Source organism: Zea mays, chromosome 8, assembly GCF_902167145.1.
Source record: "Zea mays cultivar B73 chromosome 8, Zm-B73-REFERENCE-NAM-5.0, whole genome shotgun sequence".
Taxonomy (NCBI): Eukaryota; Viridiplantae; Streptophyta; class Magnoliopsida; order Poales; family Poaceae; genus Zea; species Zea mays.
The window spans coordinates 74202909-74215777 of NC_050103.1; the positions used below are offsets into that span (position 1 = coordinate 74202909).

Consider the following 12869-nt stretch of genomic DNA (forward strand, 5'->3'; position numbering starts at 1 on the left):
AACGAGTGTTGGACGGAGCCGTCCAGTGCAATACAACATAAAACATGCTTCACTCTATTTATTATTTGCAACATAAAATAAATAGAATTAATCATATGGAGGATGCGTATAAATTAAAATTAGACCTACTTGATTCAACGAGAATTAATAGGTAATATGGTAATCTTTTTTTCTAGCTGCATGCACTCATGCGTCACCAGGTGTGGAAGGCGTGCATGGCCACCAACTAGATCCATCTTTTTAGCAGCTTCTTTGACCGAGTACTCTCTTTTTTATCGGGACTAGATCTGACCGCTTGCCACATACGACGGACATCGGACGACACATTGTAATATCGCTCTTCGGTGTTGCAGGACTGGACGGTAGCGACGCTTGCCCGGGCGCAACACCACGATGGTGATGGCAGTTTGTCGCACACGGTTCACGGCACTTGCACAACAACATATCAAGAACAGTAAATTTACCGTTCTATTGTGTACAGGGAGAATCGAAGCCTGTCGCGTAGGTCAGTTCGGCTAGACCGAGGGACATGCCGGCTTGATGGAGAGTTGATGCCGATCGAATCCGCAGCAACGTCGAGATAGAGCGTGCTGATAACGTGTTGAGAACTATGTTACCACGGACCACCAGATCCGCTCCTTTCACTCCCGTTAGCAGATTAGGCGCGAGATGCTGTAGAAGATTCGTCTCCCTTCTCATAAGCACGACATAATAAACATACGAGACACAGGGTATATGGTTGGACCTCTGGCCTCTTTCTCTTCTCTGTATTATGAGGGAGTGTACATGTTCCTTATATAGAGATATGAGACTCCTCAGAGACAAAGCAGATATTTGCTCACATAACCCTAACTAGGGTTATTTAACAATTAACACTTCTGTGTCTGTGACAGCCGAATCCACCAACAGGCAACACCACACCACACGGAGAACTGAACTGCAGGCCCAACTAGACCCTCGGCCCGGGTCCTGACTCATGGCAGGCCATACTTCAGAGGATTCATTGATTGGGCCTAGCCCATGGCAATAACCTTTATACTTTTCCTTTTTTCCTTTTCTTGAAAAATGAAGTTCGGGGGCAGCCAGGAATCAGTGACGTAACTGCGTAACCGCTGCGCATACAGTTCTGTTTGCGTTGTGCTGTTTGCCGTGTGGCTGGCGTGCCCCGCATTTCTCCGCTCACCTCTTCCGTTCACCCTGCCCTCGGCCATGCAGCTGCACACGAAACGTGCCCCGCTTCACCTTTCGCACCTCTACCTAGTTTGGGCATGCAGCTGCGCACCAGACATGTCCGTTCCATGACCCAGTCCCAGCACGATCCATGTCATGCCTTTGCCGTTTGCAATCTTCGTCGTCAGAATCAGAAGCAAACCCCCGAGCAAGCTACCGTCACTGTGTACACCAGAAGAAGCACCAGCAAGGCAACTGCGAGCGAGCTGCGTTACGTGCCCAGCAACATGTCCCAGCACGGCGGCCTCGGGGACACGGCCCGGCGGTGGCGCGAGCTCCACGGCGGCGACAACAGCTGGACGGGGCTGCTGGACCCGCTGGACCTCGACCTGCGCCGCACCGTGCTCCGCTACGGCGAGATGGCGCAGGCCACCTACGACGCCTTCAACTGCGAGCGCGCGTCGCCGCACGCGGGGCTCTCCCGCTTCGCCAGGGCGCGCTTCTTCGACCGGGCGCGGCTGCCGGCGCACGCCGCCGCGTACCGGGTCACCAGGTTCCTGTACGCCACGTCGTCGGTAGCCGTGCCGGCCGCCTTCATGCTCTGGTCCGTGGCCGGGTCGCGCCGGCGGTGCAGGGAGTCTAACTGGATCGGCTACGTCGCGGCGGCCACCGACGAGGGGAAAGCCGCGCTCGGGCGCCGCGACATCGTCGTCGCGTGGCGCGGCACCGTGGAGGCGCTGGAGTGGGCCGACGCCCGACGACCTCGAGTTCCCCATGGTGCCGACGGAAGGCCGCCTCGGGGACGGCGACGCCTGCGACGCCATGGTGCACCGCGGCTGGCTGTCCATGTACACCTCCGCCGACCCCGCGTCCAGCCACAACCAGGACAGCGCGCGGGACCAGGCGCTGGGCGAGGTGCGGAGGCTGGTGGACGCGTACAAGGACGAGGAGCTCAGCGTCACCGTGACGGGCCACAGCCTCGGCGCGGCGCTCGCCACGCTCAACGCGTTCGACATCGCCGCCAACGGCTACAACGTGGCGGCGACGGCGACGGCCGCCTGCCCCGTGACCGCGTTCGCGTTCGCCAGCCCGCGCGTCGGCGGCGCTGGCTTCAGGAAGCGGTTCGACGCTGTCCCGGGGCTGCGGCTCCTCCGCGTCCGCAACGCCCGCGACGTCGTGCCCAAGTACCCGGCCGTGTTCTACCACGACGTCGGCGCGGAGCTCGCGGTCGACACGGGGGAGTCGCCGTACCTGAGGAGCCCCGGGCGCGAGCGGACCTGCCACAACCTCGAGGTGTACCTGCACGGCGTGGCGGGCACGCGAGGCGCGCGCGGAGGGTTCGAGCTCGCCGTGGCGCGTGACGTGGCGCTGGTGAACAAGGCGCACGACGCGCTGCGGGACGACCACGGGGTGCCGCCCGAGTGGTGGGTGCCGCTGAACAGGGGGATGGTGGAGGGCGCCGACGGGCGCTGGAGCTTGATGGACTGCGAGGAGGAAGAGGATGACGAAGCGGAGTAGACGGCGAAGCCCAGTGGAACGAACTCTTGACAGCATGCATGCAGGCGGCGGACATGGATAGCTTTGTGTGTTTTCTGCATGATTAGATGTGCAAATGGCTTATATATCATTTGTGTTAAAAAAAACTATATGTCACTTAAGCACCTAAAAATGATTTTAGGTCACGCGCGTGTTATGGTTTCTTCTTGATGAAACATTTTTCCTTTAAAACTACGGAACGACTTTCACTTTTATTTTTTTAATCACAGTGTAATGGCACTTAGACGTATACGTATTCTCACTCTCTCTTACAATCTCACTTTTCTTTTCTTTAATCACAGTGTAATGGTTTTGTTCAATGTTCATACTTCCGGCCGGTAGGAGGAAGAGGTGAGGTGAGAAGCATCACGCATACAACCAGAATACGATAATAATACTCGTAGATTACATGCATGCCGTATTGGCACACATTATTTGTACTACATCGATCGTGATCGATACAGAGGTAAGGGCCGTAGACTCGTAGTATATAGTTACGACTTACGAGCATGATACATGCATGCATCGTGCATGGCAGCCAGTGCCGGAGCTCAGATTTTGAGTGCGACATAAAAATTGGCCTTCCTTATAAGTATAATATTTTATATACACATATATGTGTACATATATATATATTTTATATTATATGATAATAATTAATGTGATTTCAAAATATTATACCAATAAAATTTACAATACTTCAAAAGTTTCTTCTAACATTTCTTAAGGCAAAGTCATTAATGATTGTGTTGATATCAATTTTATAATATTTTTTCTCAATACATAGGTAGTCAAATGATTAAATCATTTTTGAGAGATTGTAGATATCGAATAGTTCTTCAATTATTTCAATATTGAAACTCCTTTTATTTAATGCCACCAAGACAGGTATATTAAATAAGATTTGATAAGATAAGGTATAGAAGCATTAGGATACAAATTCATCTTATTGACATACTCAAATATTTGTGTAGAAGACATATGTGGTTCTGCCAAGCTTAACTTCAAAACTCTCAACTTAGATATTAGATTATTTAACTTAACATTAGCTATAATGTTAATTATATAATTAGTTGGGCCCTTAGAATTAGAGAGCCTGGGGCAGCCTTCCGGGTGGCCCTATGACCAGAGCCGGCCATGATGGTAGCACGAGCTTGTCCTCCGTCCACATTCGGCACCCATGGCCATGCGCTTGTTCTTGGTGCCCTTGACCCACCATGCGGCGGGCCGGGGGCATCGAGTACTGGTCCATGAGTAGGGCTGGATATCGACCAAACTCGGCTCAGCTCGTTAATCTAACGACCCATAGAGTCAGCTCGGCTCGTTTAGCTCACGAGACAGAGCAGAAAATAATATATATATATATATAATCAATTTCTAGTTAATTTCAAATTAATTTAACAATATAAAATGGTAATTATACTCATATTTTTACATAACACATCAATGTAACATCAAATTAACACAACTCGTCACTCATCAATTCACTATTCACACACATGTTCATCAGTATAACCCACACTTATATTTGTATAGACCAATTTAACACATAGACATAGTTCATTTAACTTATAGGTCATATACATCACATATACATCTAATATGATCATCAATTGTTACGTAAATAATATACATATAGTTTTATTTTGCTGAAATGTGATAGCTTGTTTAGCTTACGAGCTGGTTCGTTAACGAACCGAGCTAGATGCCAGCTCAACCCTTGAAAAAATTCAAACTAATTCGATTCGAGCCAAGCTAAATACGAACCGAGCCACCACGAGCATTTCGTCGAGAGCGCGTCCCTTCCTAGTTGGCCAGCGCGATGTCGCGATCCACCTCCAGCCTGATTGTCTGAACCCTCCGGCGCTGACCTGCTCGTCGGCCACGCCATGTCCCCAACGCCCGAGGCTCTGCAGCGTCGCGATCGTCCCGGGCTGCCGCAGGTGCGGCGACCGCCCCGTCCCCCGTGGCGATAGGCAGCTGCACGGCCACGTACCCCAGCGGCGGGTACGTACGTCGGCGCGATGTTCCCGGCGTTTTCACGTGGAGCGCCTGCAGGTCCGGGAACGAGGCCAGCGCCCTCTTGAAGTTGCCGCCCCCGACGCGCGGGCTCGCGAACGCCAGCGCATTCACGGACAAAATCTTCAACGTTGTATAACATTCCGAACAAAATATCACGAGAACAGCAGTCTGGATTTTTCATACCAGTATCTTGCAACTCCAGTGATTGGATTCCTGTGTGCAAGACGTCCAGCCTCGAGTCCAAAACATGCATACAATGAATGAGAAGGCGCTCGGAAATGAGCAAGTGGAAAGTTTTTCCATTCCTTCACGGCTCAACTACTGGTGGTTCAGCACAAAAAAGAACCGCTGTTTGTAAACTGCTCCTGGTGCACATTTTCTACACTCCGCTGTGTTTTATTATGGACCACAAAGCCTCGTTGCGCCAACCATAACGGGGCGGGGGGGAAAAGGCAGTCAAAAAAAAAATTTTGCAAGGGATATCAACTGTTAGAAGCCGGGCGAGTTGCCTAGCTCCCGTGGGCGAACTTGATACCCTTGTCAATGGAAGACTTGAGCTCGACCTTGAGGCTTTCCAGCCCCTTCTTCTCGAAGTCGTTGAGCTCACCCAGACCAAGCACTTCCTCCACTCCATTCTTGCCGAGCCGAACCTATAACATGAAAGGGAGTAATGTTAGAACTCCAAGACCAAGACCATCTTTTAGAAACCGTCCAAGACCATCTTTTAGAAACTGTTAGTGGATTTTTGTAACAAAACCAAGACCAATGCTGCACCAGAAACCGTCCAGCTAACAGGCAATAGTGAGGTTATTGGAGAACACTGAACACACTGTTTTTGCACCCTCCGGTCAAGATTACTTGAGGTTTAGAGCAAGATAAATGATCTAAAGCTAGTTCTCATTTGCTGTGTCCAAAACACAACAAGTAATGCTGACCGGAGGTAGTGCCACACAACTAAATACAAACTGACAAACAATGACATGTATAAAAGCATGGAAGATGCTACTTTTCAAAGGTTCCTGGTAACTGGAACTTGCTAATATGGAACCACATGGCTAACATGTGACGCCGATGCTCAATGCACCAAAATGGCAATTGGTTAGTTTGTTTGCAGGTTCAGTACTCCAGATCTGTTAATCCATAAGACATGACGAACCCATCGATACGAAAGAAGTATTATAAACATAAAACATGCCGAATCCATAATGACATGTAACACCTCCGACCAGAAATTATTCAGGCACAGAATGAATGATTAGGATCCTTGCTTCCAAAGTCAACTAAAACTAAGAGTTCCACTTATATAAGAAAGAACTGAGAAACAAATTGTACTATCGTAATTTAAATGCCATTAAGCTGTACAAGGCTACAAGCCTTCAACAGAAAAAAGAAAAGCAGGTAACAAGAACCAGAGATTTACTTTGACCATACGATAAATACATAACTAAACTTTACGTAGACAGTTATACATTAAGTACCTTGGAGGCAAAGAACGGCAACTCTGTCACAGTTGATTGCACAAAAGAGCACTCTACAATGTCCGGAACTCCATTCAGACCCTTCAAGCATGCATCTGCAAAAACAGCACCAGCATATCTGCGAAAAAAAGAGAAAATGAATAACACTATCAGCATAAACCTAATGTGGTTATGCACAACAAAGGTTGATGGAGTATTACAGAGTATGTCTACAAAGGCACTATTGACATGATGATTTTGTAAAACAGAAGAGTACATACAAGCAGAGCACTTATCAAATCTAAGGTAAAGTTACAGAGGAATTCCAGACAAGGGGGGTATTAGGAATTAGGATGAGGGTAATTGCTCTGTTTACTTTAAAGGATAAGGATCCAAATCCCACCTACCCAGACAGAGCTTCTCTCATGTTGCAGTAAATTATTGGCAAGAAGCTTCGTTCCAAATAGCAATATCACGAGGGGTATTTGACATGAATGCAGTAATACAGAGCTAACAAAGTAGAATGAGCGAGTTTTCCTATAAGAGCAATGTCTATAAAAACAGTGAAGGTGTCTCACTGTCTTGTATAGTTATAATCACAGATTTAATTCAATTATACCTGTATAATGAATATCATAAACTGCTAATGATGTTTACAGTTACATATAGCTTGATAGCTATACATCCAATTCTGACAGGAAACTATTGCAATAGACATACAATCAAATGAGTACAGGAACAACCATGAAACAGTAGTTCTAAATTTTGCTCTTGTGCATTTAACTATCTTGGAAGCTATAAGGTCAACATTAGTAGACAATCTGTGCACGAGCATGTATTGGGCAATCATGCAGCATCTAATTTATGACACAGGCAGTTGTTCAAAGAAAATTCAATGAAGGCAAGAATCATCCACTGGTGAAGCTGCTAATTCATGCCAGAGGCAGTTCTTCATAGAAAAATCTATGGAAGGCATGAAACATCTACTGATTGACTGGTTCCAGAATCCAGAGCATAGTAGAAAATACTCATAATTTTCCAAAAGGGTCATAAACAGACAGGATATGCTACGCAACCAATAGACATGCTGACAATGGTACATATGTTCTATAGACTTACGCCATGGACAATGTTGCAGAGCCCTTTCCAGCCTTTGCTTCAACAACCTCTGTCCCACCATCTTGTGTCCTCTTGGTGAGAGCCTCAATGTCTTCTTGGGACAACGAATTGCTTGCAGGAGTGGCCTGTACAAAACATTTTTTATTTTTATTTTGAGTTAGACATTTATGATTGAGTTGCTAGCTTCAGATATAAGGCACGTTATAGAATACACCTAGCATGACAATGGAAATGACTATACAACAAAGGGTTATGAAATGTAAAACGCTAAAAGGTTACTCTGTCACTGATTACATATATTCTAACTTATTACATTTTTGGAGGGGTCATGTGTATCACTCTTGCAGGAAACCTCAGACATGGTCCATGGACGCAATACCTGTGAGAAGAGTGGCAGAATAGTAATACCCGCATGGCCCCCGACAACAGGAACATTCACCTCTGCAGGACAACACACCAAGAGCTCATGTTAAGAGGGATGAAAAGTTGATTCTGACCCACAGTCTCAATGTCTACAGCAACTGCCAACTAAAACATCTTATTATTACCAGTAACTGGCACGCCAGCCTTTCCAGCATAAAACGTTTTAGCACGAACAACATCAAGAGTAGTCACACCAAACAGCTTCTTCTCATCATAAGTACCAGCCTTCTTGAAAACCTCCGCAGCAATCGGGACAGTAGAGTTGACAGGGTTACTGATCATATTGACAAGAGCCTAAGAAGCATATATTCAACATTATCAGTGTGATAGAACAAATTAAGCAAAACAGGATGAAAATGTTTACTGTGCATATATAAGGAACAAGCATGCATATATCACTCGTATTATCTAGCATCTCATATGGAAAGCATGGGGATGTTCACAGATCTATATGAGCTCTATAGCCCTCTTTACTTCAGGTGGCAATTTCAAAGCATTGAGGCTGGCAACTAGCACGTGGTAATTATGTATGTTTTGGGCAAACAAGTTCACTCTATTTCCTGTCGGGTAGGTTCAGTACTGAACGCTAGATCTGCACCAAATCCAACCACCGGCCGCTGCAACTGCCAAAAGTAGGGTAGCTACCTAAGTTGTAGATCTACAGTGGCAATGGGGCGCGACGCTTACGTTGGGGCAGTGCTTGGCGATGGCAGTGCACAGCGCCTTAACGATGCCGGCGTTGATGTTGAAGAGGTCGTCCCTGGTCATGCCGGGCTTCCTGGGCACTCCTGCGGGGATGATGACGATGTCGGAGCCCTCCAGCGCCTCCCCGAGCTGGTCGTCCCCCATGAACCCCTTCACCTGCAGGAGCAGAAACCAGTGAGCTCGGATCCAGTCCAGTTCCGTCCGAGCCAAGCCAGAGGAGCGCGCCGAGCAGGGAGGTACCAGGGCGGGGGAGTTGATGTGGGAGACGTCGGCCGCGACGCCGGGGGTGCCGGCGATATCGTAGAGGGAGAGGGAGGAAACGAGCGGGTTGAGCTTCATGAGGAGCGAGAGCGGCTGCCCGATGCCACCCGCCGCGCCCAGGATGGCCACCTTCCGCTCCGGATTGGCCGAGGACGCGTAGCCGCGGCTGCGGCGGAGGAGCTCGGCCGTGGACTTCAGCAGCGACGGCCTCATGGCGGCGGCTGGGTCGGGGATCACTCGCTCGGGCGTGTCTCGCTGTGGATTGGTGGGGGGAGCGGCAGTGGGCGGCGGCGAGAAGTGAGGGGAGCACTGGAGGAGAGGATCCAAACGTTGGATGGGATTGGGATCTGAAGAGAAGTTGTTGGTGGCGGACGGCGGTGGGAGAGAGAGAAAGGCGAGGGGTTTTGGGCGTCTCGTTTCGACGTCTCCGCCCGTTCGCCCGAGGTGATAACTGTGCTCTGCTGGCCTGCTGTGTGCCCAGTAGAGAGTTTAATAATACATGGGCTTTATGTTATTATCATGTCATATAAAGATAACTTAAAATCTAATCAAATAATAACACAACCTATCTTTTTAATACTTAGCTCATCTACTTCAATCTGTTTTAAAATCCATGAGCACTTGAGCAGCCTGCTCATAACTTGCTACTAGTGTGTAGGCCAGAGGCCGTAGGCCACTTTTATGATTTCTCTACTGCTCTTTCTTCTACGTTATGCGTATAGTATGTTAAGTGAGCACAAAAAAGATACTCTTGGTTTTGTACTCCATCTCTGGCTGAATGAACACAACCGTTTCTACAGTTGCGGAGGTAAGGCGCAACAAAGTTTAGATAAATTATATTACTTTGGATTACTCTTGGTTTTGTACTCCATCTCTGACTGAATGAACACAACCCTACAGTTGCGGAGGTAAGGCGCAACAAAGTTTAGATAAATTATATTACTTTGGAATCCCGAGTTCAAAGCAACTTCAGAAGATTGGCCAAAAAGATTAGTTAAATTTATTGATTTAGCTATTCATTTTCATGTTATGGTTGTACTCCAACATTTTATAGAAGAAAGCATTGACATTGTTGTAGTAGTAGTAACTAAATTGATACACCAACTCTATTGATCTTCAAAACTCATCTCTAACATTGTCAGGTCCTTATTATGACACCATTGATACAAAATAATATAACAAACCTAAACCGAAGAATATTACGGAACTCTGAGAACCTGAGGAAGCATCTGATATGGTACAACAGATATATAGTCGTATAGTAACGACATTACGGGTTGTTGCCACAACAACGTTTAACATCAAAGAGAGCTACAAAGCAATGTGTAAAGTAACATCCATGGAAAGAAAGATGATCCGCACAATGCTAACTCAATAAAGAGTTCACCCTAAAACAACTTAAAACGCAAGGCGCAACTCCTGCTCAAGCCTGAGACTCATGATCCTCCCTACTCAATCAGTTCATCATCGTCATCAGGAAGAGGTTGTGTGGCCGCTGCAACAAGATCCGCTTCATGCCTGAGTAAATAAAAAGTGAATCGGTGAATAAAAACTGGCAGATCATTGAATCAATGAAGTGGCAAGAACAAAAGGTCACACTCATTGCTGCTGCATAGTCATGTCGATGGTAACTTCTGGCGGCTTAAGAGCAACAACTTCCACAAAGTGAAGGTTGGGATCACCGATAAGACCAAGACATTGACAAGAATTAGCATGTAGTGGCAATTTGTTGTGACTTGTGATCACAACATGCAATGAACGAAAGTAGTTTCAATTACCCAGCGAGTTTCCTTGCAAGGTAAAGGAAAGGTTTCTCGAAATTGTAATGGCTCTTGGCATAAATTTTGTAGTACTGTAGATTCTTCTTCCTGTGGAAGGTCACCTGGTTGGCTTTGACTTGTCTATTATTAACGTCAACCTTGTTACCACATATGACAATGGGGATGTGTTTCACACACCCTGCATCAATTCATAATCGAACATTAGAATTTCCCAACAAAATTATACATTAGTATGCCATCCACAAAAAATGCAACTGTGGAATCCATGCCGGTCAAACTAGCTCAAGCTTGATTGAGTTTATAACAAATGATGTCTCCAAATAAATTTATTGTAAAAATATATTCTATAACTAATGTAATGATACATATTTTGTAAAATGAATGTTAGTACTTATCTATACAGATTTAGTCAAAGGTCAAACTACTTGACTCCTCGAAAAGCGAGAATTGCATTTTTATGGATGGATGGGCTACAAGTTTATAGTAAATAAAGATTGCAACAAACCTGCACAGATCCATATGCCATGTAGGAACATTCTTGTAAGTCAGCCTTGAGGTTACATCGAACATGATGATTGCACACTGGCCATGGATACTGAATGAAAACATAAATCATAAAGTGTGTAAGAAACTGTAACCTAAAACAGTTCAATATTGAAAGCATACATTGATTTAACATCTTATATACACTTGTTAATTCAGATGTTACTGATTACTGAACATATCACAAATACTTACAAGTATCCATCCCTGATGCCACAAAACTTCTCTTGCCCGCCAGTGTCCCAGCAGTAGAACTTGATCTTACCACAGTTAGTGGTGAAATCCAATGGGTGAACTTACACACCAATGGTTGTTGAAACAACAAAATGTATTAGAGAAGTAAATGAAGGGAAAGCCCAAGCAACATGACACTAACGTTCATATTTCTTCTCAAACTCTCCAGTGGGATGTCTCTTCACAAATGTAGTTTTACCTGCAACGAGAAAACATCGGGGATAAAAATCACACAGGGCCAAAAGAAGAGATTATAAAATCATTGAGTGTGATGTAAAGAACAAATATGCATGCATCTAAAACCTATGAGGGGTTTAGGACAATAGCAATTGAATTTTGAACCATCTAGTTTATGAAGGTTGCGAACAAAAAAAGTTAAATGACGTCCTAACAGACATCATGAATTAAATGTCGTTCCAACTGAATTTTCATACCATTTCTTATCAAGAGGTAAGTTAAGCATCAATTGAATTCCTATCCTGTTAGCATTCAGAATATTAGAAACAAGAAATAAACCCCTCCACCTCAAATTTGCTACAACCCTCACTTAGAGACAAGAAATGTATCACATGTACCCCTCACTTAGGATAGAAAGCAGATTTGCTACAACACAAAAGATGATAATTGAAAGTCGCCTAGAAAGGGTGGATAGGCGGAAACTGAAATTCACAACTTTAAACACACTACAAGTCGGGGTTAGCGTTAGAACAAATATCAAGTCCGGGAGAGAGGGAAAAACAAATCAACCAAGAAACAAAGTGGATGGACACGGTGATTTGTTTTACCGAGGTTCGGCTCTAAGGAACCTAGTCCCCGTTGAGGTGGTCACGAAGACCGGGTCTCTTTCAACCATTTCCCTCTCTCAAACGGTCACCTAGACCGAGTGAGGCTTCTTCCTTAATCTCACGGGTCACTTAGATCCCGCAAGGACCACCACACAATTGGTGTCTCTTGCCTCGCTTACAAAGCTTGAGAGTAAGAAGTGAGAAAGAAAATAAAGCCAACCAAGCAAACAAGAGCAACAAAGAAGCACAAATGATCCTCTCACAAGTCCTAATGCGCTAGAGTTGAATTGGAGACTTTGAGTGGATCGATCACTTGAATTGTGTCTTTGGAGTGGAGTCTATTGCTCTTGTATTGAATGCAATGTGTTGAATGCTTGGATGGTTGGAGTGGAGGTGGTTGGGGGTATTTATAGCCCTCAACCACCAAACAACCGTTAGGGAGGGCTGCTGTCGATGGGCGCACCGGACATTCCGGTGCGCCAGCCACGTCACCCAACCGTTAGAGTTCGGGCGCAGACGACCGTTGGAGCTTTGTCTTCTAGTGGCACCGGACAGGTACTGTCCACTGTCCGGTGTGCCTCTGGCGGCTTCTCTAACTTCTGCGCGCATTGTAGCGTTTGCAGGTGTCCGTTGCAGTCGACCGTTGCGCTGGTAGTCGTTGCTCCGCTGGTGCACCGGACAGTCCGGTGGCACACCGGATAGTCCGGTGAATTATAGCGGAGCGGCGCTGGAGAAACCCGAAGGTGACGAGTTCGGAGTTGTACGGTCCTGGTGCACCGGACACTGTCCGGTGGCGCACCGGATAGTCCGGTGCGCCAGACCAGGGCACCCTT

The 12869-nt window shown here is 46.4% G+C and overlaps 2 protein-coding genes and 1 pseudogene across 2 annotated transcripts; 1 reads left to right on the plus strand and 2 right to left on the minus strand.

Annotated features, from left to right (window-relative positions):
- Nucleotides 1-1256: 1256 nt before the first annotated feature.
- Nucleotides 1257-2851, plus strand: LOC100273423 (uncharacterized). Its single transcript, NM_001147860.1, has one exon. It carries the CDS (start codon nt 1269-1271, stop codon nt 2529-2531), a length of 1263 nt encoding a protein of 420 aa, NP_001141332.1. The 5' UTR covers nt 1257-1268; the 3' UTR covers nt 2532-2851.
- A 2030-nt stretch (nt 2852-4881) lies between these two features.
- Nucleotides 4882-9057, minus strand: LOC100273428 (uncharacterized). The gene is made up of 7 exons (NM_001147865.1): nt 8673-9057; nt 8415-8588; nt 7853-8021; nt 7684-7745; nt 7305-7429; nt 6207-6324; nt 4882-5378 (listed from the first exon to the last, which is right to left on the minus strand). The coding sequence occupies exons 1-7, from the start codon at nt 8904-8906 to the stop codon at nt 5238-5240; spliced, it is 1023 nt and encodes a 340-aa protein (NP_001141337.1). The 5' UTR covers nt 8907-9057; the 3' UTR covers nt 4882-5237.
- A 1030-nt stretch (nt 9058-10087) lies between these two features.
- The window catches only part of LOC109941796 (GTP-binding nuclear protein Ran-2-like), a 57966-nt pseudogene continuing 55184 nt past the window's right edge, over nt 10088-12869 (minus strand).